The 24,961-nt window shown below is 34.9% G+C and overlaps 1 protein-coding gene across 6 annotated transcripts in view; it reads right to left on the minus strand.

Annotated features, from left to right (window-relative positions):
• Window positions 1-763: 763 nt before the first annotated feature.
• The window catches only part of LUZP2 (leucine zipper protein 2), a 187,373-nt gene continuing 163,175 nt past the window's right edge, over window positions 764-24,961 (minus strand). For 3 of the 6 annotated variants that reach the window (XM_035329070.1, XM_035329066.1, XM_035329067.1), the window contains 3 exons: window positions 11,554-11,640; window positions 2,099-2,176; window positions 764-1,402 (listed from right to left, as the gene is read on the minus strand). In XM_035329070.1, coding sequence (XP_035184961.1) covers window positions 1,295-1,402; window positions 2,099-2,176; window positions 11,554-11,640 — 273 coding nt within the window. In that variant the 3' untranslated portion in view covers window positions 764-1,294. The remainder of the gene's footprint in view (window positions 1,403-2,098; window positions 2,177-11,553; window positions 11,641-24,961) is intronic. The other 3 variants (XM_035329068.1, XM_035329071.1, XM_035329072.1) reach the window with 3 other exon arrangements.

Here is a 24,961-nt window from a genome sequence, read left to right on the forward strand (position 1 = left end):
CAGGACGAAGAATACCACTAAATTGAATGAAACATTGTCTATTTACTTTTTAAACTGATTCAAAGGCAAGGAAAAGCAAACTAATATAAGTAAATTACTTTCAATCTAGTCACAGTTGTAATTCACTGTTGTGTGCTGTGAGAGGGAGCTGTGAGTTTACAAGTTACAGCTCTTTAAAACACCTCGTGCAAGATGAAAGCAAAAAAGCACTGTGTCATGCAGTGAATTGTTCCTAAGGCACTAGCTTCTTGAAAGATTTTCATCTCAATCATATGAGACACATGAATTCCTAAATTAGATTGACAGCGATGTGTACACAAAGAAGGCATTCAGTCTTGCTTTTCTTCCCCTTCCCTTCCTTTCTGCTTTCAAACTCATTGCAATAGAGTATGTGACCCATGAGAAACTGGAAGAATCACAAAAGTCACAGAGCACACCCTAACCAACATGCTCATCTCTGCTGCAGCGATCAAAATGCCACCTGCAGTGGTCAAAATGTGTTTTCACCATTTAAACTATATTTATATTGCAGAGGTCAGCCCAACTGTAAGGGATGGCATTCAAGTTCCAGGATGGGTACCCAAGCTAAGAAATTTTTACTCAGTTCCACCTGCAAAATTTTTGCTTGGATCCTAAAAGCCATGACTCTTCTTATCTACATCCCCTTAACTCTTCATCTCTGCCAACAGTTCAGTTCTCAAAACAGGACTAATTGTGATAGCAGTTAGAGGAAAAAAAAAAAAAAAGAAAATAAATAAATAAATAAAAAACAAACAACCAAACACTTTTTATTGTTTAAGTTAGCATATTTGCAATGATATTACTGAAAAGTTAAATATACATGGAGCCCTACTGTCCCATTTTTACAGTTGCTCTTACGAGCTGCATTGTACTTCATCTATGTTTACACAGATTTTTTTTCCATGTTAGCTACCCTTTAATTCTTGATCTAAAACCTAATTTGCCATAAATGTACATGAAATAGAACAGACTGAGAAAATACTTGAGAATGGTAATTTCTTTTTACAAAGAAACTAATTTATAATATGCAATTACTAATCAAGTAGAATAATAGTTCAAAAACTGGACTGTATTACAAAGCATTTCTTCAAATATCCATTTTGGATTATTGCTGAAAGGTACTAATTGGTCTATTCTAGACTAATTTACAAACATTCATAAAATAGTGAAAAATGCATGCTTTATAAACCTGGTACTATTCATGCCTCTGGACTAAAAATAATATGAACGTGAAAGCAAGTAATGAACATTATTACATGTATATTAGTAGCATTTAAATCTTTTTTTCTTTTGTACTAACAGATTCTTCATTTTTTTTCTCATTTCTCTCAGATGATTTTTTATCTTCAGGTTTAGTCCACGGAGGGCTGTGCAACTTCTGCTGAAGGTGAAAATAGCATCCGTGTAAGCATCGCACATACAAAATGAACACAAATAAGCGAGTAAAACAGTACATTTAAAATCAATAATAATTTTGCACAAAGCTATATTTCTGTTAAATGGATATATCAAACACAACAGAATGATATTCTTTGTTAGCGTCTAGAGAAGGATTCTGATCTCTACTAAGAAAGTATACTTAATTTTTGATAATGCAGAATACAATTTTTGACACCACCAATCTGATGCTGCACTATAACCATGGGATTTTTATTTATTTATTTATTTTTCCTCCCCCTCGGTCTATCAAATGAAGAGCATGGGTGTACAACTCACGTAAGACTTTTGCATCGGTAAGATTTCTGAGTACATCTTGACATAATTGCAGATGTAGTACTGTTTTGATAACCTCTACCTCCTCCCCTTCCCAGTGCTGTAGACATCACATTATTGAAATGTCAGTTGATTACTAAGCTAGTCCAGCTATTTGACTATTAATTAGTTTTGCAAATTGTTAACAGCCAGGAGCCATTTTGAACAAATGAATGGAAATCTGTCAGAGTGAAAGTCTATGAACTGAGTAAGCAGATTATCTCAAAAGCATTGGAGCATATATGTGTGTATATATACTTCAGGTAACTGTATGCTTTACAAGACCTTTTAACAAAAACACAAGAACTTCTTGGAAACAGAATACCTGAAAGCTTATCTCTGTTTCAGCTGTCTTCAAACGAGATGTTGAATTATTGCGATTCCCCAAACATGTCTTGCCAACCTGTCAATACAGATGTTACAGATAATTACTTTGGATTTTTTCCTAAAATACTACTTTCTTAGAACATTCACGGTGGGCTTTGTTGTTGTTGTTGTTTGTTTGTAGCCTAGTACATGAAATAGAACAAAACAAAGTTATCATAGCCAAGTGAATTCCTTTTTCCCATCATCTCTACATAGTCTTATGTGGCTGTAAAAGTTTTGTAATTTAACGCTTAGATAGCTCTTTTTCCTCACATTTCATCAGTAGTGAAGTTTATTCCACAGTGGTCCCATAAAACAGGTTAGTAATTACAACTTCCTATTGTAAGTGAGGAAAAAGTAACCAAGAACTGAACAAGATCATTAGACTTGAGGACTCCTCTATTACTATTCTCTTGTCTAAACTGCTGCATCTCTTGTGTACATCACTCATGGAGCTTATTGAATGGGGAAGTCAGAGAACTCTTAAGGCATAGAAAGGCTTGTCAGATTCATCACTGTTGTGTTATTCCAGCCAGAATTTCATTTTTTTTTTGCCAATATGCTTTTTAATATGAGGGAAAAAAGATTTGAACAATATAAATGAAAAACTGGAACTATTACACAGTAGACTGCAAACCAAAGAGAGTTATAAGTCTTATGTAGATCTGCATAAGTCTTAAGTCTTACTAGTGCTGAAATTTCTACAGAAATTAAATTCAAGTCCTTCAGGACTTGGATTAATGAGACCATAGGTGAAGAAATTAAAATGTGAAATATAGCAAAATATGGATATTTTTTGGCCATTCCTTTAAAATTGCAACTCTTAGAACACAGTTCTGATGTGAAACGCTCAGACTGGAAATCTTATACTTGGTAATAAAAATTGATCCATTCAAATCGAGTGAATTTTTTTTTTTTAAAAAAAAATCCAGACTCTTTACAACATAACAGTGATTTTGCTTGTTTCAAACTTTAGCAGGTTTTCCCCTGCAATGGTTCCTTTTTAGCATAAATCCCTGGAAAATTTTTGAAGCTAGGTCAAGTTAGAATATTTTTACACATCAGACATATTCAGATGTATAGGTGAAAAAAGGCATCAAATTTACCAGTAATATCCACTATAGCTTAACGACATTTCAGCAACTTCTTTTACATATGAATTTTTTTTTAATTATGGTTGATAATATTAATCTAGGATAGAATAATCCCTGTGCGTTCATAAGAGCAAAAGAAACAAACAAAAAGAAAAAAAAATGTCTCTACCTGATATGTTTTTCAAGGCTTTTTACTTGGACAGTTTTTCTTCAGAAAAAGGGAAATAAGCCTGAATTCATCCTATAACAGTGTAAATCACAGCAGGATAAAAATTATCTCATTCAGCAGAAAACATTGAAAATAAATACCCTATCATGCAAATTAAATATCAAGAAATTGTATAAATATCCTTTCAGTACAAATTACATTAGATTGGAGTTAATTAAAAAGTAAGAGATTGACAAGGGGGAGGAAAATTCATTATGTTTTTTCACTTGAGAAATTCTGATAGTCCCTTGCCTCTAACAAAGTTGATCTACAAACAGGTGTGATTATGAAAATGAAACGTGTTATTAAGGAAACTACTTGGAAGGGAAATGGATGTCTCACTCCCAAAACCTTCTGAAGAGACTGTTTTTGCTAAGGACTTCACAGTACTTCAGGGTGTTTTTGGTCAAGTTTAAGCTACTAAAATGAGCCTTGGAGATGATGCAATTGAAGTGATTTACGGTGGCGGTGCTTTTTCATATTTTTCCCCACTATACGCAACAGCTAATAACAGCAGGATGAACATCACAGAATAGGAACTAATCAGGGTAGTATTGATAAAATAATACCTTGATAAAGCATCTATTCCTTTCATAAAATAAAATGAAATACTAAAAGATAGCTTATATTCTAGATAAAGGTTAAAGAGTGAGATGACAGAGTAGAAGATGACAGAGTAGAACGTTTTAGTAAACTTTTAACATTTCAAAAGCTTAAACGTGTGGTCTTGGCAAAACCTGTATTTGGTATATTTACTAGTGAGCTAGATAAAAAAGTTTTCAGCTTAGTCACATTTAGAAAAATTTGAAGGTTTCAGAGACTTGCAGGTGACCAGTCTGAGGGCAAAAGATGTTGCAGGTCAAAAAAGGAACAGCAGTTCAGTCCGTGTAATGAAGAACACAGAAATAACACTAATGAAATATACAATACTTGACATAGTTCACTCTAACTGTATATACAAAACATTATCAGGTAACTTATTTCACCAAGAGAATACATAGGATATAGAAAATATATATCCTATACACAGGATATAGAAAAACAGCTGAAATATTTTTTTAAAAATGCTAAAAATAGGGGAGGAAAAACATTTAAGACATGCAGAAATTAAGTTTGCTTTAACCCCTCCTCCTTCCCCCCCCCCCCAAAAAAAAAACAAAAACAAAAAAACAAAAAAACTAATGATAAAAAGAATGCTTTCTAATTGACTAATCATTCTTATTCTTTTCATAGGCCAGGTAACAAGGGCCTTCTTGGTACGAAACAAGAAGAGATTTATGTTTCTAGTATTTCACTTTTTTCCACTCACAAGCATTTTCCTTTTCAGTAACCCACAGTATGGATTCACTGTTGGAGAAAGATGGTAGACTGAAATGGTTTTCTAAGTAAAGCAATTCCTGTATCTTTCTGTTGTTAAAACAGAGAACATTAGTTGTTGATTCCTCATCAGTGTGAAAACTTGCATATTATTAGCAAATACATTACAGACTGAGCATCATGATAACCTTCAATACACCGTCCATCAACAGCAGCGCAATAGCCAGGGCTGTTACCGGTCACTATGGATGAGCTGTGTAAGCCCACTGTCTCTCAGTTCTGAGTCTTGAGTTCCAAAAGTTGAGATATATGGTATAACAGCATCTCCCACCATAACCATAAACTGAGTTAAAAACAGCCTAACAGATATCCCATACACCACCACACATTCACACACACAATCCTTTGTGAACATTTATGTGTATATATACACGCAGGCACATATATACCTGTATGCATATACAAATACATAAATATAAATACATACACCATCTCTACTGCATATAAAGTCAACCTCAAACAAATTAGAAACTACAAAACCAAGGTATTAGAATATCTTTCACAGCCCTGAGTGATATATAGATTAAAAAAATAATAATACTAATAACAACAAATACTATTATTTTCTTTGGACTAGTTTTCTCTATGCTGAATATTAGGAAGATTTTGTTTGCTGTCCTACCTGCACGACTCTCTTTCCATCACATTTGAGAGGTAACTCTAATTACAGTATTATAGAATAATAGTTTGATGTGGTAGAAATAAACACAAACCAAACAATAATTGATTTCAGAAAAGAAGTGTTGAAATGTTGTCAGTGTGATTTTCTATTTTATGAAGATGAGATTTTAGATTTTTTTTTTTAAAGAGATACTGTGATTTTGCCATGCTTTGCATCAAGATTTCAGCATATCAGTTGTGCATACATCACCTAGCTGAAAGAAGCCATTTTGTTGTTTTCCTCACCCAGCTATATTCAATGTTTATTAAAGTTTTAAGCATGATTGTCATCAGAGGTTCATCAGATGAAGAGGGATTCTGCTATATATATTTTCTTCAGTACCTGAAAACTTCTCAGTCAAGGACATTTCATCCTAGTTTCCCTAGCATGTGCCCACAGAAAAAAAAATTGCCTCTTTGTAGATTCAGGAAGAAAACTTTCATTGTTTGTAATCATAGACAATACTTATTCAAGTGTATTGTTATTAAGTAAACTATGACTGAATCTTGAAATAATTTTACAAATCAAAGAGCAATGAAACGAAAAAGAAATATACATTCCTTTGAAGCTTACTGAGACATTTTTTCTTTTTTTTTCCTACCAATTCCCTTATATTGCTTTATTTTAATAAAAAACGATCACAGTTTAATATGTTGTACATAACCATTAGTGACAGATCTCAGAATTTCACCCATGAATCAATTACACAGTGATCTTTATATTTTACGTGTGGAAATGTTCTTTGCCTTGACATTAAGCTGCTGTCACTGATTTTTCAGGTATGTCTGCCAAATGATTTATAATTATTCTTAAGACAAATATTCATTATATTACACTTGCTGTATTTTTATCAAGAGACATCAGGAAAAACCTAATGTTTGAACACTTAATTTTAAAAGCTCTAACACACATCAGTGAGAATTCTGAACAGTGCTAACGACAACTGCATTCTGCCTTATGCAATACATTTTGTGTATGCAACAGGAAAAAGTAACTGCAACAGCAATATGAGAGATTTAACAAGATATGGTAATTCGGGTGGGGCATATGCCTGGGAATATTGTTCCATCTTGATCAGCTCAGTACGCAACTTTATTAGCTAAGTGAATTTATATGAAATTCTGGTTTTAAAATATGCAGCTTGATCACTAAACTATGCAAAATTTCAGAAGTGATGGTATTCAGCTCACTGAGTGAATTGTACAGCTGAGCAGGAGAGGTTCGCAGCTGGATGTATAAATTATAAAGGTGGATCAGCCAAGTGTGCATCTTCATTTAAAAAGAATTTTCTGAAAGGCTGTTAAAATTCAGCATGTCCCTAGGCTATTAAACTATGCAATTTCATCTGCAAACTGCTGAACAATGTAACTAGAAGGGTATCCTACTGTATCAACACAGCGAATACGAATTCTTTTTGTTGCTCATATAATCATCCCACTTACCACAAGTGGACAGGAAATCAAGAAAATATTTCTGCCACTACTAGGGTATCACTGACGTACAGACTGAGCAGACCAAACACTTCAGCTCCAGCATTCCTTCACATCACTACACCCCCTGCGAGCTTCAGCAGGTGTTAAAGCAAGATGTGCTTGCAGGGCACAAGAGAGGAGAAAGTCATCAGCTAGTTCCATACAAAGAAATCCAGATACCGCGGTCAGGTCAGCTGAGAAACGCGATGAAGGTGCTGCTCAGCTGTATCATTCCTACCATCACTAGCCAGTGCCCTCAGTTCTGCAAGTGCTAGCTGGGATATAGGCAAAAGGAGCATGAAGAACTGTTCAGTTAGGATGGTAATGATTAGCTTAAACCAGCATAATTTACACAGGAAGAAAAGAAGCTTAACATCATTGAATTTTGACTATGCTTAGATGAGATATCTCACTGGAACTAGCTTCAGATAAATTCATAAGTCAAGATCTTTCTGTATATTTTGTATTATTGGTTCAAATCACCTGAAACCTTTAAAAGGCAAACTTGGCTAAAAGTAGCTAAGTTTTCCCATTAATGCTAATTAATAGTCAAAACAAAACAAATAATATGCGTTAAAAATAAGAAAAGGCTATATTTCCTCGTTAAACAAGAGCTACAAATTCTATCAAATGTTGTAGTTAATTGGATGCTTGAATTCTTATTACCCTGTCAATAATCACATATGCTCATTGGTCTACCACAAATGTGCTGCAGGCCTCTTAAAGGTCTGCTTGTTCATATAACAATTTTTTACTCTGTGTACCTCAGACTGAATTTTTTTGGATCACAAGATTTTAGCTCTCTACAATATGAAGTACTTCTTTGACATTTTATTTCTTCCTACACTGAACAGATATTTTAACTCCTCTTTTTTTTTTTTTTTTTTCTCATAATAATACAACTTGTCCAATTTCTGAAATTGAACATTAATAATTTGCATATATTCAGAATAGATGATGTTCTATTAAAATGCCATTCTGCTGTGGAAATAATTTTATTAGGAAAGTTAGGTTTCCATTTTATTCAAGGACACCTTTTATAAGATCTGCTCATGAATTTATAACAAATATACATTTCAGTCTTTTTGACCCACGCTGTTTAGAAGATACAGTATATCGTGTTTGTGAAGAGTGTTCATGTGTGTTCATACATGTGTGTTCATGTGTGTTCATACTTGTGCAGCTTTTCATACCACTCTCCTATTTTAGTGCACAATGTACTTAGTGGATGATTAAAATAAATTGGCTTAACTTCTTATGACCTGCATAGTCTTCATTTAGGGTAGACACTGAATTCATTTCAAAAATTTTATAATTGAAATTTTGCTACAGTAGTGATTTCTTTTTTCTCTGTCATTACTTCCTTGGGATTGTGATGGGAAAGCACAATGCGATCAAAGCTCTGCAATTGAAATGGACAGAGAAAAATGAAGGTAAACTCTGTGGTTGCTTAGAAACTTGTATAAGTTTTGGTCCAATACGCAGTGTCCTTTGTCACTAAATGATTAATGAACATGCAATGTTTGTTTACTGCAGGAAATTAAGGCTGTAAATAAAAGCACTATCGCTTTTATTTATCAGGGAAGTCTACAAGGACACAGAGCAAGAAATCTAAGATGAGCACAGAGAACCAAGAAATACTTTATACGTTTGGATTCAGCACTACAAAAAAAGGTTTAAAACGACATGCATTTGATGTGAAAGAGAGACAAAGTACATTGTTAAGTACAAGTAGTTGGCCTTTGGGAGCCAAAAAAAAAAGCCCCCCAAGAGCTTTTGGGAAATGATACATGGAAAAGAGCTCTGCAGAGCTCTGATTCTGCACAGAAACTTTCAGGAGCCAGTCATAGAGAAAACATATCCAGGCAAGGCTAAGAAACCCAACAAGAAAATCCTGTACTTTGAACACGGCCACAATTTGGAAATAAATACTTGTGTGAAATGTTAGGTATATTGCTATACTTACATATTTACTTTTTCACTTTAAGGACCAAAATATTATAGGATGCATGACAAACAGGCCATGCTTCTTCACTGTCCAATTTCTTACACTTAAAATAGGCTGTGACTGTGTATGGTTTTGCAGCTATCTGCAGAAAGAACTCCTGGAATTCTCTTGAATCATTCCAGTCAATTGGCTTTGTAAAAACAAAAAACAAAAGCCCCCAAAACTGAAAGCTTTGAACTGAACAACTGTTATTTGCAATTGATTAATTGATCACTGGAAAAAAAAAAATAAAAAAATAAAAAAATAATTTAAATAGAACATTTAGTTTAATGTAAAAGTCCCATTTAATGTAAATAGAACATTTCTTCCTGTGACTTTTAAAATTGTACTGCAAGATCTGTTTCTACTAGGGATAAATATCACACTGGTTACAGCTTCCTTGCTTGCAGGTGTGGCTATCCTAACAATTGATTTTGTAACTCATCTCTCAGGCCTATTCCTTCGACAGACACTAGAAGCACAGCATGGTGAAACTTCATAGACACCTTTTTGAATATTAGTGCGAATCTTACTTTTTTATGTTAACATAATAAAACTATGAATATTACATAGTATACCTATTTTTCACTTGGAAAATGAATTGATAGCAACATGATTAAAGGCAAGGCAAGACTGACAAAACTATTTCCAGCTTAATTTTCCAATAAGGAGTATTATCCAGCAAGGCACAGTGAATTTATATGCCCCTGTGGTATTCTTTCTCTAATTTTACAGCTATTTCTTCATAGAGGAGGTTTTGTCAAACACAGATTTAACACACCTCAAAGATTTAAAATGTAATGGAAATGAGAGTCCCACAGAAAATAGAATTGATCTTAAAATAAAATAATTATTGAGAGATTAAATGATATAAACCTTAATCTTATTAATCAAGTTCAGATATACAGCCTAACTTTTTTATCTGTGAATTAAAACACACTTAGGAGAAGGAAGAGACTAGGGTTAAGGTTTAATTTGTCTTCAGTCATGACAAACAGTTCAACTCCTCAAGACCTCTAACTCCAGTTGGAGTCTTCCTCTGCTTTCTCAGGCAAATTTTTCATACTAATTTGAGACATACTGACTAAATGGCTAAATATACTTGCTGGTAGAAGCACAAAAGTACACCCTCTCCCTCAAGTCAAAATAATCAAATCCCCACTTACATGGAGAAGTGCATCTTTTCCATGTCTTTCATTTCATGGTTTGACACAGAAATTCGACACATTCTAATTTTCAAGTATTCACTTTAGTAAAAAGATGCTTGAACCTCTTCCCACAAATATTCTGCAAAGCTCTACCTAAACTAAACTGTATTCCATCAAATGTTTCCTAACTTTCCCAAGCAGTAACGAACCTCCAATTGGAGTTAGCTCCAGCTTCAGAATTTTAAATCTTATTCTTTCATATCCTTCTTCAGATTTGAGTAGGTAGTGACATTTTGTTCATCTTCAAATATAAAGAAAACTGCAGGATCAAATTATGCACTCTTTTGGATATGCAATTTCTTTGCCTCTGCCCCCTCTAGAGGTTGTGGCAGAGGGGAGCTCATTTATGATTGAATAAATTATTAACACTTGCAATAAATTTGTAATAAGAATAGCTTTTTACAATTTTTGGGGTACTATCAACAAAGTGGGTAGGTCAATCACCTAGATCTGTTTTCCAAACCTTTCTTCATGCTGCTATATGCTTGTATGATTGCTATCAGCAAGCTACCCAGTTACCGCCACAGAAGTTTGCTGTGTTTGGAGGAAGGCAATGTGACCAGTAGTTCATTCAAGAACCATTGAGACTGTCTTATTTTTTTTCCCATTTTTTATATTGCACCTTCAAATTAGTCATGGTAGTACAATATTTTTTCAACTACTTAGCTGAAAATATACTCTGAGCATAAATTCTCTCTCTCATTATTTTTATTTATTTATTTATTTCCTCCCTGTTTTGTGTTATTTGTATTCTTCCAATTGCAGCCATAATAAATGCAATTGGGATTTATGCTTCCAGCTCTCACCATGCTGCATGGATGAGATTTTTGACTCACTAGAAGCAGCAGACTTTCTGTCAGATGTGTCATGAGAAGAACAAAGCTTGTGGCTTGCCTAGACTGGTAGTAGACGTGCTTACCTACTTTCACTATTATACTGTCACCTCTTAGTGTTCAAGCTAAATGTCTCCCTGAAAGTTTTCATTTTCCTTCCTTTTCCTTTCTTTCCCTTTTCTTTCCTTCCCTAATTAAATGAAGCATCTGTGACAACTGTACCTGACTATTAGTGGAAATGTTGCTTAAACAATGTTCTGCATCTTGCTGTGCTGCAGCAGCTCAGCAACTAAGGAGCTACGTGAACAAATCACATCTTTTCCCACTGCTTTTCTTCCCTGAAAAGCTCTACAAGTCCTTTTAAGTAATCTTTAAAGGAAACCCAGAGAGTATACCTGCGTGGATTGACCAGAAGGACAATTCGCTCCTCTGCACTTTAAAGTTGAAATTTGATGGCTTATAAAATATGTGTCAGCTTGGTTAGGAAAAATAAAGCACACTGCTAATCACCTAAGGTTTTTATATTTTCATACAATCTAGATTAAAACCTGATTTCTAGGTCAACTAGGCTTACATCTCGAGAATCGCACTCCTGGATGCTCTGGTTTTCTTCCTTTCTTGAGGCCATGTGAAGATTCTCTTTCTCGGCTGAGGCATTTTGCTGGACATAAGAAATAAAAAGAAAATTAAATAAACAGTGAATATAAATAAAACTTCATAGAAGTCACATTAGAAAATCAGGAGAACCACAAAAATCAGATATTGCAAATGGTTAACTACTTTATATCCTGCATTTTCAGCAAGTTTATAAGAAAATGTTTTAACATGCATACTTATTAAATCATTGCCTTATAAAGGATTACTTCTGCATAAATAAATGTCAGGAGTTTCTGCCTGAAAGCTGACCACACAAGAAATGACTTGGTGGTATATTGTTTTGTATGTGATTAAGGAAGATCAATGCTTAATAATGCAGTACAAGTGAAATTACATTTTCTTCTGTGCAAACATTTGGAAGGGGGGTAAAGAAGAAAAGAATTTTGAAAACTCATATTTCTCTGCCTCTTGCGGATTCTGGGACACATTTAGGCCTTGAGTTTAAGCAATTTATGAACCGCTTTAGCTTATTTCAGCTGCCTACAGTCTCTGTCTGCTGGGACCTCACGTCAGTGTGAGTTGGCAAAATGTGCTCCATTTCATGCCTTTCATTTACCTCCTTAAACTCAAAATGGACTTCTATATGGAGCAGTTACTCTACAATCTAGGCTATCGCTTCATATAAGCGGTGAATTTCCTTCCACTGAAATACTGGCAGTTTTAGGCATGATTTTCTACATTTGCTGCAACTTCTAAGGTTCAAAGACACACAAATGAGAAAAATATGCACTAGCAGAGTATGGTATAGCATGACAAGGAATTCTTTCAATTAGAAATGATCCCTAAAGATCTGAAAAATATATCACTTGCATTAACTGGAAATTCTAATGTATGTATCAATGTTTGTATTTTCTGCTGAAACTAAAATAGCTGGATACACCATAATTTCATGAGATCATCAGTATCAGCACCCTGCTATTCTTGGTTTGGCAGCATTACTTGTTTAGAAAGTATTCATCTTATAGTGATAATGACAGTTTCTTTCATAAGCCCTTTATCTTCTTCTATCTGTATTTAGATGTCTAATTCAAAGTCCACTGGAATTCACAATAGGAATGTACATGACTTAGCAGAGATTTAGAAGAATTTCCCAAATATATTTTTGCCAAAAGGAAACAAACAAACAAAAAAAACACAACTCAATGACTCATCCTTTCAGAAAATTCTGCTAGAATGCATTCCAAGAAAATACTTAAATTCCAAAAGCAGCATCGATAATCCTCTGTTTTTGTTGATGTTGTTTTTATTAAGTTTCAGATATGGCATGGGGGCAAGGAACATATCAAAACAATTTCTCTGTGAAAAGTTTGAATTTCAGACATGAGTTTTGGAAGGTCGAGCCACCCTTTCTCATGTCCCTTATACTGTATTGAATTACTAATGACTATAGAGCTTTCAAAAGTGTTGCAGAACAGGAGAAGAAAAACGTGCAGGTTACTGTTTGTAATATTTGTTTATCAGCTCTTCAGTGAGGAATTGTTAGTTTTATAGAGCAGATGACTATCAGAAAAATGATCACGAGATGAACAGACTAAACAGATGAGTACAAAAGTTGCTTTGTGATATCATTAATATAATTTAATACCTGATCTTTTATCCGTATTGAGTTATTTGCCTGTTTGGACTGCAATAATTACAGTTCTGCAAATTTGAATTTCCTCCTAATGAATAAGAAAGGAGTATGCACAGTGAATGATTGACAGTACGTGTAGTACACAGATTCACCTGACTTGCTGACTACCTGTGTCTTTACATCCACATGGGAGGCCAGGAAAACCAGCCAGCGTGAACCCTTATTAACACAGGAAAATAAACGTCTTCGTGTAGACACCAGCTTTCTCAGCATGTTGTACTAATTTCCACGGAACAAGGGGAAATCTGAGGTATTTAGGCGAGGCTATCATCAAGGAAACGTTTTCCCAGTGTCTTGTTTTCAAATACTACTTCCAGAAAAAAGAAAACAAGAAAATTTCCCGTTCTCATCCTCTTTAACATTCAAAATATCTGAGTGCAACACTCCATCCTAAAATTATCACCTTTTTTTTTTTTTTTTTTTTCTCTCCACAAATTATAATGTTTTTCAGTTTTCACACAACTGCTTAACTGCTTGAACAGCGGGCACTGCTCAAACACCAGCCAAAAGTAGGGAATGGCAACACGTCTGCTTCATTTGGTGCTTGGTGTCTACTTGACAGCCATCAAGTCTCTGCTATCCTCTGCCACACCTCTGCTATCGCATAACCATCATCTTCAATTACGTTTCATGTGGTTACTCTAAGCTGACATTGAATATGTACGTCTTCTAGATTGAAATGCCGTCGTCTTGCAGTGGTCCAAGATGTTTACCAGAACCAGAAAGACCAGGTGGCAGAAGGACAGAAGACAGGAAGATGTCTTGCCAGGCCCAGGCTGGTTCCTGGAGATTAAAGTTCTGTCCTTCCAGAATCACCTAGGGCATTCCTGTATTTTATGAAGGTACATTTAATGTTTTGACTCTAAGACTGACATCTTACATGAAACTAGAGAGAAAAAAAGTCGATATGGATAAATCAATATTTTTGAAGGCTTATCTGCTCGCCAATGATGTGGAAGTCTTTGAAGTAGACTTTGCTAACAATAATCTTTGTTATTAAAAGTTATTTCTCCTAATAAAAAATGAATACGCTACTTTGCCTGAATTAAGCCTATTTACTAGATTAACAGGTTACCTAATAAAAAAGCCACCAAATATTCTGCAGCAAATTGTTTTGGAATCTGTTTTGGAAATAGTTCCTGAATTCCTACCCAATTTGCCTAAAGACTTCTGAACCCTCCTCAAAGCTTTTCAATCCAGGATTTCACATGTGAATATCTTATTTTAACCGTTTTTTTGTTCAAGTATTTTAGAAATCGCAGCTCCTCCTGGTGTGACATTACAAATATGACTAGAAACTGAGCTTTAAATTTCAGATATTTCAAGTAAGCACATCTTTTACAATGCATTAAGCGCATACACTTGCTCATTAAATCAACTGGCGTGTGCTTTGCTTGCAGCCCATATTCCAGAATACTTATGACAGGAAAACAAGCCAAACTCATTATTTCTTTCAGTTCTCTTCCAAAGTCTGTATTGGATGAAATGGCAGAGCCCACCTATGCTGCATGCCTTTGAAATTTCTTTCACTTATACTTCATGTGTTTTTCACTTCTGACATTCTACGAATTTTCCTCTCAAAGCATTCATTTTTATCATAATATCTTCAAATCACTACTAAAAAATCTACAAAGTTAGATCAACTGAATTCCACCTTGCATTATCTCTTTTGACTTTGATACACAGTTCAATTCTTTACTATCTTAGACATAATCTTATCAGATCTTTGTTCTTCCCACATAGCTTTTTGGCAACACCGAATAACTCTTACTTTCTCCAGTCAATGTCTGTTGGTGTAAGATGTCAGACTGCCACTGACAGGCCTGCTTGCCAGCTGATTTGCCAACACAAGCCAGGACATTTATTTCCTATCTCTTAGGCCATCATAGGTGAATGTTTTCTATACTAAGGGTTTCTGGTGGTATTCAATTTCCACGTTAAAAGAGGAATTTTATTTCAATTAAGAATACTCATACAGATCTAATAGGAGGATTGCATGGCACTTTGAATGAGAACTAAGATAATTTTTCCCCAGTGACAGACACTGTCATTATGATAAGCATATTCATAGATTGTTTTGATAAATTTTAAGTGCTGAAATCATTGCAGTTTGCCCAGAAACACTTGTTTACTGGCCCACTCTCCAAACATTCAAAACTACCTGCAGTAAAGACTTGCTAGCTAGTCTGGCTTGGCTCTACTCGTGACATCTGTCTGTCATGTTGAGCGAGGTCACCATGAGAGTCCCCCTGGGCTGGCGGGGCTTCTATTCACCTGCCTTCAGAAGGATTGCTAACCATTGTCTTCAAAAGGGACTACAAAGAGCTACAATTAAACTAAACCGTACCTAAAGCTGAAGCTGTCCCTGATTTCCAGTGCACTCAAGAATTTGTACTCTTTTGGGAGATTTCTTATTCCTTTGGGATAGATATGATTTATTGTCATACCTAGGAAAACAAAAATTGTTCAAGGATTTGTAGCACTTAATGTGAAAAACTAGAGCAGCTTTATATGTAGCAGGTGGATGAAGTTGTCAGACTTTTCTGGGCAAGGTACGTAGTACAAGAGCCAAAAATATCTCCTTTCCAGAATAAGTTTTATTTGACTGCTCCTGGAAACCAGGGACTTGATCTGCACACCACACACAGGCCAACTGCAACATAATGCCTTCGTTTTTTTTTTCTAGAAAAAGGCATCAATCCTACCATCCTTTCCTTCCCCCTCTCTTTTCAGTTGCACCATTTGTAATTGCAGAAATATTGTTATTTTTGGATTGTACAACAGCCTTTTAAACCTGCTCTTCTAGCCCTTTACATTTCAGATGTTTCTGCTGTAGCTCTCCTCAACAAAAATCACAGATAAATATGTATGACTTCCTGCAGAGAATATAAGGCAAACCATTGTACCATGTTTCTTTATATCCTGACTTGAAAAATCTTTCACAGCATAACCAACACACAAAAATAAATGAGAAGTCCAATTCAAACAACAGTACATCTCCCTCTGTATTTCTATGACAGTGATGGACACTGTATACATATAGATACATGTGTAGGTGTATACAACAGAAGTAACAAACTTTTCTCTACTTCAGTCAGTATTTAACAATAAGTGGGAAGAGACAAGCTCTTTTTTTTTTTTTTTTTTTTTTTTTTTTTTTTTTTCTTTTCTATTTAATCCATATCTACAGAGTTACATTAACATAGGGTAATTCATCTCAAAGGACTGCTAATCCTACAGCATTCCAGATCTTTACATTTCTATATATTGCTTCTTAGCAAACAGAACTCCCCTCAGTTTTTCATTTGCACTATATTCAAACATCTTCAAGGCAGAAAATAGCTGCTTTCTGGTACATTATGCTGACGCTGAGCATTGAGCACAGCATCAGAAGTTTGACAAATAATCTAGGGCAACCTCATTCTCCATTAAAATTGAAAACAGGTAGGACATCTTTAGCATGGATACCGAAAGAACACATTTCTCATTTCATATGCGTTTGTGTTGGTTGTAATGAAATTTCTCTGATGAACATTCATGATAAGCTCAAATGGCTGAACATCCATCAGAAGGAAAATATTTGTTCTTTCAAAAAGATCTTTGAGATGAGAGATACCATATTTAGAAGATTAGTTCCTGAAACAACCTTTTCATAACATTACTGAGTGCATAATTTTCCCTCACACGTGGACCTGCCTCTCAGTGGTATATTATGCTGGACATTAATATGGACATTAAAGTTTTAACATGTTTCTTTGTTAATTGTTCCAGGATTCTTCCTCTCTTGAAAATAATATTAATAAAAATATACTCAAGAAGAAGGGAAATAAATAAATACATAAGAACTCATACAGTCACATTGAAAAGAGCCAGGTAAAGTATGCGGATGATTTCTAGCACTGTTTGTAGCATTTGCTTCTACATCAGAAATCTCCCAGTTAAAGTGAGTCTCCCTAGGGAAAAACAAATCAAAACAAAACCAACCAACCGCACAAACAAAAAAAAGGTATTTACCTGAACACCTCAAACCAAGGGAAAATGACTCTAACAACCTTTCTAGAGGAGAGCCAGTATTGTGCTCCTTGAAAAACTCCTTGGCCTAGAACACCTGCAAGATGATAGTCTACTCTCAGACAAAGGTGCAAAGCACCCTTTCTAGGGAGATCGAGCACTATGTGTAGCAAACTCACAGAAGTGGTTATATTAAAGATGGGAAAGTGGTGCAGAAGATGAAAATAGTGACAGTTTATCTTCCTCTAGTAATACAAGATACAGCTGCATTTTTAGTATGGAGTGAAACTCCATTGCCTATGCACAAGCATTTAGTGTTTATGTCCAACTGCCTCATGGACAACCACAAGGAACTGATGAAGAAGATAAGACTTGTGGCAAAGCAATATCCTTGTACAGAAACAACTGGACAGCTATTCTATAGCTTCTAAATAAGCAACAGATGCCTATTCAAAGCAATTTCCCAAATTCCTTCCACAAATAAAAGAAACCACATCTATTTATTATTATGTTCGGAATTCTACCTTTTTTTTTTTTTTTTTTTTCCTCTTAATGCAGCTTATTTTGAAAGCATTATGTATTTCACATAACTTAAAAATATTTTCTAGTACAACCTTAAACCAACATTTTCAGTTGCCTGACTTCCTTGTAACAACTGCATTTTAGAATCATAGAATAGAATATCCCGAGTTGGAAGGGACCCATAAGGATCATCTAGTCAATTTTATTTTTGTATTTCCACGCAGTTGGAAAAAAGAAATCATGCAAACATGCAATCAGTTTTCTCAGGATCAATACGAAGGCCTCTGTAATGATCCACTCTACTTCAGTTTTCAACACAGTCAAAAAGATACGTTTACCAACATTTCCCTGCAAACAAAGACTCATGATAGAGAATACCTAATTCATGTGCTTTAATGAGATTAAGCAAAAATAAACAAAAATCCAGAGAGACTAAAAGAAAAAGAGTTAAAATTACCTAAGTTGTCTGAAAATAAAAATAAAAATAGAAATAGAAATACTGCTCCTTATATTGACCCTGTGAAATCCACAAATAATAATGAGCATTAGTCTGAAGACAAAATATAATCTCCTTCTCATACAACAAACAAGTTTGTATGCAATATCTGAGAATGAAAAATACTGAAATTATTGGAGACAGCTGTTAGGTAGGCTGTTCAGGAAAACATAGCACTAAGAGAACCCCATAAAACAAAGTTTTGAACTGTGGTGAACCTAAATATTTACAGCCCAAATTACATTTAATTGATAATGACCATCAAAATAATCTAATTAGCATACACACCCCCACCGCTTGTGCATACACATCTATACATTATATATAAAGATTATATTTCATTCTACATAATGCATTCATTTAGATGTAATTCAGTGCATTTGTATGTGCATGTACTCAAGTGTGAAAAAAAGCACAACATGGAGAGCAAACGCCATCGGTCTAGTTACTAATTTACTTTTTTTCCTCTAAACAGGATATGATAATGCCATGGTTCTTATTCTTCCTAACTTGTAAGATAAAAAGAAAATTCAATAAACACTGATGCAATGAAATAATGTGTTGCACACTCAGGTAACAGGGAATGGGACTGTTATAACCATTTCAAAGAAAACTTACAGTTTAGCACAACTCTAATACTTCTATTCATCCTCTAATCTGGAGCACTTGGCACTTTGCATACGGTTTACATATAGGCTATAAAAGCACACGCTTGTGTCTTGTGTTGAAAGTTGTGCACATGTTAATAGCCATATGCACTTAAGGAGATACTGAAAAAGCATTTCCATTATTTCTGATGGCAAAAACAATCTGATCATTTTACAAGTCTGACAAGGTGACAGTTTCAGCAGAGTTAGAGGCAGTGATGGGTTGTTCATTTTTATTTTTTTATTTTTAATGTGCTTTCCAAGTTTTCCTCTAGCAGACACAGTTATTGTTGAACAAACTGTTATTATACTTGCAGGTATATCTAGATTTGAAGGTCACTGCAAGTTCTCTGAAGCATGAATTTTTCTTTTTCTTTTTCTTTTTGACAGCACCCAATTTATATTTTCATGTACTCTGTGGTTAGCAGAGTAGATGTTCATTTGCACAAAGGACAGTAAGGAAACAATTTCCTGTTGTTGTTTATATTTTTAACAGGCATTTAATAGCCCTTTTGACTTAGAATATTTCCTAATACTAATAACAGCAGCAAGAAAAAAATGCTTGCAAACACTCATGAATGATTCAGCTTACAGGAAAAAAAGAGCTAAATTAACGAAACGCTTCATTGCGAGCCACTTTTTCTGTTCTTCTGAAGTTATACATGCCATTGCAGTAGTTTCCAAAGTAAATGTGTATAATGTCCAGGCTATCAAGTACTTGAAGCAAAAATACAGCAGACAGAAGCATGACATTTCTACCCCCCTTTTTTTTTGCAGAAGGTGGAATAATAGGTTTGCCACCGATACTTTTTGAGGCTGTATAAATGTGTAATAAACTGAGCGCAAAGCACTGAAAACTGATTACCCACAGCTGCCTTGGTGTCTACTGGCTCACTGTAGCAATTCTATCTTCTCTTGTTTTAGGCTTCGGTCTTCCCACTGTCACCTTTTGTGTGAAATTAAAGTTGAAACAATATTTTAACCTTGAATAACATGGTGAGTTACAGTGTATACCTGCTACTATCTGTAAAACCATGAATACATCTATACAATAACCCCTCCCCCCCCAATTGCTAGCCCTAAACAACATATGCTCACTTAGACCAATTTTACCTCTTTTTCACATTAAAATAAATAAATAAATAAAACCAAAACCCAAGAATAGCCTCAAGTCCAGAAATAGTCAGACAGCATTTTCTTAAGGCTCTTAATACTGCAGAAATTTTCATTCATTCCCATTAGATCTATATAATACCTAATAATAACCCAGCAAAATTTCAGTCTGGGTACATTCTGACAAGCTAAATTTGCTCTGCAAAATCATTCAGGCTGCCACATTTTTTCCTTGCCTGTACTTTTCTGCAGTATACCTCCTTATGAATAAAGACCAAACTAAACAAAAACAGTCATTTAAAGTGCAGCTTGACCTTAGTGATAAGACAACTAACCTGTATTAGTATGAAATTTAATTTATGACTGGGGAGGATAATCAGGCATATTTGGTGTACTGAACAATTCTGCTGCCATACACTTTTGGGTGATAAAAACTTGTGCAGTTAGAGGAAAGATTCTTAATTAAAAAAGATATTTTTAGTCTTCTGCAGATAACAGAGCTGAGAACTACATACATGAGGAAATCTGCAGTGTAAAAATCTAGACGAAATATTTGAGGACAGATGGTATTCTGATATTACTCGAAATGGCACTGCATCACAGTAACACCACACAAACAACAGCAACAAAAACTATTCAACTTTGAGGGTCACTGACCACTGTAAAATTTACCAAATGAGTCCTCATTACAAAAACACCTGTGCCCAGTTATTGAATGCTAATCCAATGAAAAATGTAACTTTTAGCATTGAAATTTAGCACTGAGATAATAATTTCTGATTTACTACTAGTGGTAGGTTAGCCTATTGTTTGTTTCCCTCTTTAGCAGAGGATTTAATTGTGAAGTGAATTTAAAGGACACTTTTCTCATAGTCTGGCAAGCCTAAACAGGTCTTTCTTTGCTAAAAAAAAAAAATCCCAGCTTGCTTTTCACACTCATATTCTAAGTTATTATTCATAAACTTAAATTATACTAATATAAACATCAAGATAATTTTTGTGTGTATTTCAAAACCTATACAATGAGCCCATTAGAAAGCATATTTTATCAGTAAAAAGCAATGTGAGATTTCAGTATTATCACGTCAGCAAGTAACACCGAATTCTGTATGAGAAGCCAGTGGAAATGCTAAAATAATTGCTTTGTGTGCTTATCTGTTGGGGTTTTGTGTGTAAGCAGGTAGGTGTTCCCACAGCTGTCTACATTTTCTGCCTCCCTTTAATCATTTGGCTGATATGTAAAGAGGAGAAAAACATCTTTTGAAAGACATCTCCTTTCTTATGTGTACCAACAGATTAAATTTTGTGCTTTAAAGCACAAAGTTATACTTTGTACAATACAGTCAGAAAAAGCCTTGTTAGATCTGCTCTACTCCATTTGCAGACCTAGCTTTTGTTAATCCTGACTTTTATAGGTGAGAGAAATGCTCTGTTGCTATACAATTGCCCTTCTTTCAAGTCAGCTGGGCTAATGATACAAACATGCCAAGAAGGCTAGCGCTGCCTCTAATGATGTAGTAAAGCGTGAATATTCTGAGGACAGCTGACTGCAGTGGAAAGCTGTTGATAACACATTATGGGTTTGCTTCTGCAAAATCCTAGGCACCACTGGAGCAATTTCAGTGCAAGCTGAGCAGTCTCAATGCCTTTCAAAAAAAGGGTGTAGTTGCTATGAGGTCCTTTGCCTCTGTGCCTCTGTTTTGTTTTTTTTTTTTTTTTTTTTTTCGTTTTTTTTTTGTTTTGTTTTGTTTTGTTTTTTGTTTAATCCCCAGATGCAAACTGAGCTTTCTGTACAGAGATTTCCCTATTTCCCTTTGGTTAATTTCTTGTTCTGTCACAGATTTTCAGGAAAATGCTTGTGTAGCACAACGGGATTTCAATTTGTAGGAAAAGATCTATCAGGATCTCATGGCACTACAGTCTGGTCACTGGCTTACAACAAAGTTGCGCTAAAGACATTTTCACAATCCATCCTACAGTGTATTCTTAACTCAACAAACAGCTGTTCTATAAATTTCTCTGAAGTGGGTCCTTAAATCCTTATTTATATCACACAGGTGTGTGTAAGTCACTGAGTGACTTACATTTAAGAGTATAAAAATATCATTGTTAAACTGCTTCCAAGGCATTTTATTGCACCCAGCACACCAAAACCAACATTACTGACATAAAAGGAAAAGTAGAACCTGCTCTAAAATGGCCAAGAAAAGAATTACATTTATCTGAAGCTTCTAAGTAGTTGGCCTAAAAATATGACTTTGTGTCATGTAGCACATCAATAATTTCTTGAATTACTGTACTTTTGAAGGACTTACTAACAGGCTTCCAGCATCTATATCATTGATTGTTTGTTTTCATCTATAAACTTTAACTTTTCTCTTTCCGTAAGTCAACCTAAAGAATTGGGGGCAACTGGAGAAATGAAGGCTTCGTACATGGTAAAAGGTATATCTACTTTTGTACCCAATAGTCACCTGAAGGATAAATTCTCTGTAATACTGTCTATGCTACAGACCTGATACCAAGCACTATCATATTTTACTAATAATTTTTTTGAAAGGCAGGATTAGCTCTTGCTGCCTTATACCATCTAACAAAAATGTCCTTCAAATCTTGTTTTTAAGTACACTTTTGAACTCCAAGAAAGACTTCAGGATGCCTTTAAGGGCCTTCTACACCTGTCTGGCAACATATTGTGTGAACATCATTTATCTCTTAGCATTAAAAAGTTTTTAATAATATTTTTCCTTAGCATACCTTCCAGACAATTTTCCTGAGAATATAACTTGAGGCTGCAGAATGCCATTATATCTCCTTTCAGTACTGTCAGATCACTCAGTCTCTTTCTGAATATTATATATTATACCTACTTGTGTTATCACCTGACAAGACCAACATAGATCCATAAACCATTTAGAAGTCACAGTACCTAGAGGATCCCGTTAGAACCGAGAGATACAGAACATTGGCTAACTGACCTATTCAAATCAGAGCCTTAGGGTTGTGGAAAAGTCATCACTTAGATAGAGCTACCCATGGGGTGGGGTGGGGGGAAGAAAGTAGGAATTATTACATACAAGACACCAGAAAATGGAAAAGGAAAGAGGCGACCACTGTAATATAAGAAAATCAAACAGACATTAGAGGTTAATGATATCTGAAAAAGAACAAATATAGTATATTCTGATAACATTCCTACATGACACCAAAAACAGCAGTCAGTTTTTCATATAAAGTTCTCTCTATCTCATTTCCCTAATTTTAGTTCTTGTTTGTTGCACCATAAATTCCAACTTATTTGAAAAAAAATGTGTCAGTGCGGACCTAACAATCAGCATGCTCAAAAGAGCTCTCCTACGGTGTTTTTCAATAGACAATGCCACTTACTTCATAGATGAGAAAGCAGAAGTACAGCATGGGAAACCACAGGATCACTTAATTAGTGGAAATAATAAGAACAGAACTTTGTTTCATTCACTTGGTCATGGTGCATCTTACACAGTTTACCCCCATACAGGGATAAGTGAAAAAACAATCAAAATTAAGAATATTGTAGTAGAATGCAGAAATAATTGCATCTCCAAACAAATTCAAGTTCTTTTAGGCCCTAGGCATGGCAAGTCAATGAATATATTTTAGAATTCCCAAGACTCGATGTGCATTTAAAAATACAGGTGGAAATAAATATAAACCAGGATGGCAAATAAACAATAGTACGCATTCTGTATAGAAATACCAAAATTAAAGTGCACTATACTAAAAAACTAGTAATATTCAACTGCAGAGCATAAAATGTATAGCATTTGTATTGGTGCCATACTGCATAACAGAGAGGTCCCAGACCTCCATTTGTATTATGTGCTAAGATATCTACCACATCAGTATTCTCTAGTGATCTATTAATGTGCACTTTGGAAAAACAAAAAATCAACTTCATCAATAAATAATATATGCATTTTAACAAATAAATGCTACACTGGTAGATTAGCTGAGTTTTCAAATTTCTTTCTAATAGAGATTTAGACTTGCTTGCCATGACCGGGGATCTCAGCTAAGCATGCATAACAACACATCATGTGTACTGTAAATACCTAGGCACAATGTTATTTTTTGAGTAGAAAGGGTCACCTTGACTAAGTTGAATAGCTTTTGACACTTCTATCACCACCTTATTGCCTTTCAACAGAATTTTTGACACAAGTCAGTAACTTTGTTGTATGGATTACTTCACACAAAAGCTGGCTGATCTGCTTCTGTTATTTTTGTCTCTAAATTAATATTGAAACAATTTTATGCCACTTTACTGAGGCTACTCTAATTTTAAAATCGTGCATTTAAGATACTGCGCTTTCACATCTTTCTTCCACTCAATCTGCAGTAGGAATTACATGAAACTTTTCTATCTTTGCACTTCTCTAGTCCACTACACTGTCATGCCATGACAAAAACATCAAGCTGAACCATGGGGTTATGAAAATACATTTATTTTTTTCACGTGTCTCAACAGCAGGGCAGCAATGCTATGCTTCATGATAGCCCAAACTATGATTTTAGTTTCACACATGGAAATTGAGAAGGTGGCACTAGGTTCTCTCCAGGTTAACATTTGCACAACTGAGCTCAAGTTCTAGCCCAAGTACTGACAGAGAAGTACCCTGTGTCAGAGTACTCCCCTGTACTCTAGCGTCTGTAATTTTGTGGTTATCAGAGGATGCCAACGTCTCAATAGTCAGTTAAGTGATCAAACAGTTGGACTAGATGATGTCCGAAGGTCCTTCCAAATTCAACTATGCCATCTTCTATTCTTAATGATTAATTTGTACCATACTCCATAATCACACTATCATCCTATGTACCTTTGGTATTCCTTCAGTCATACCGCAAGTTAAAATGCATAAGCAAT

Source organism: Oxyura jamaicensis, chromosome 5 (assembly GCF_011077185.1).
Source record: "Oxyura jamaicensis isolate SHBP4307 breed ruddy duck chromosome 5, BPBGC_Ojam_1.0, whole genome shotgun sequence".
Taxonomy (NCBI): Eukaryota; Metazoa; Chordata; class Aves; order Anseriformes; family Anatidae; genus Oxyura; species Oxyura jamaicensis.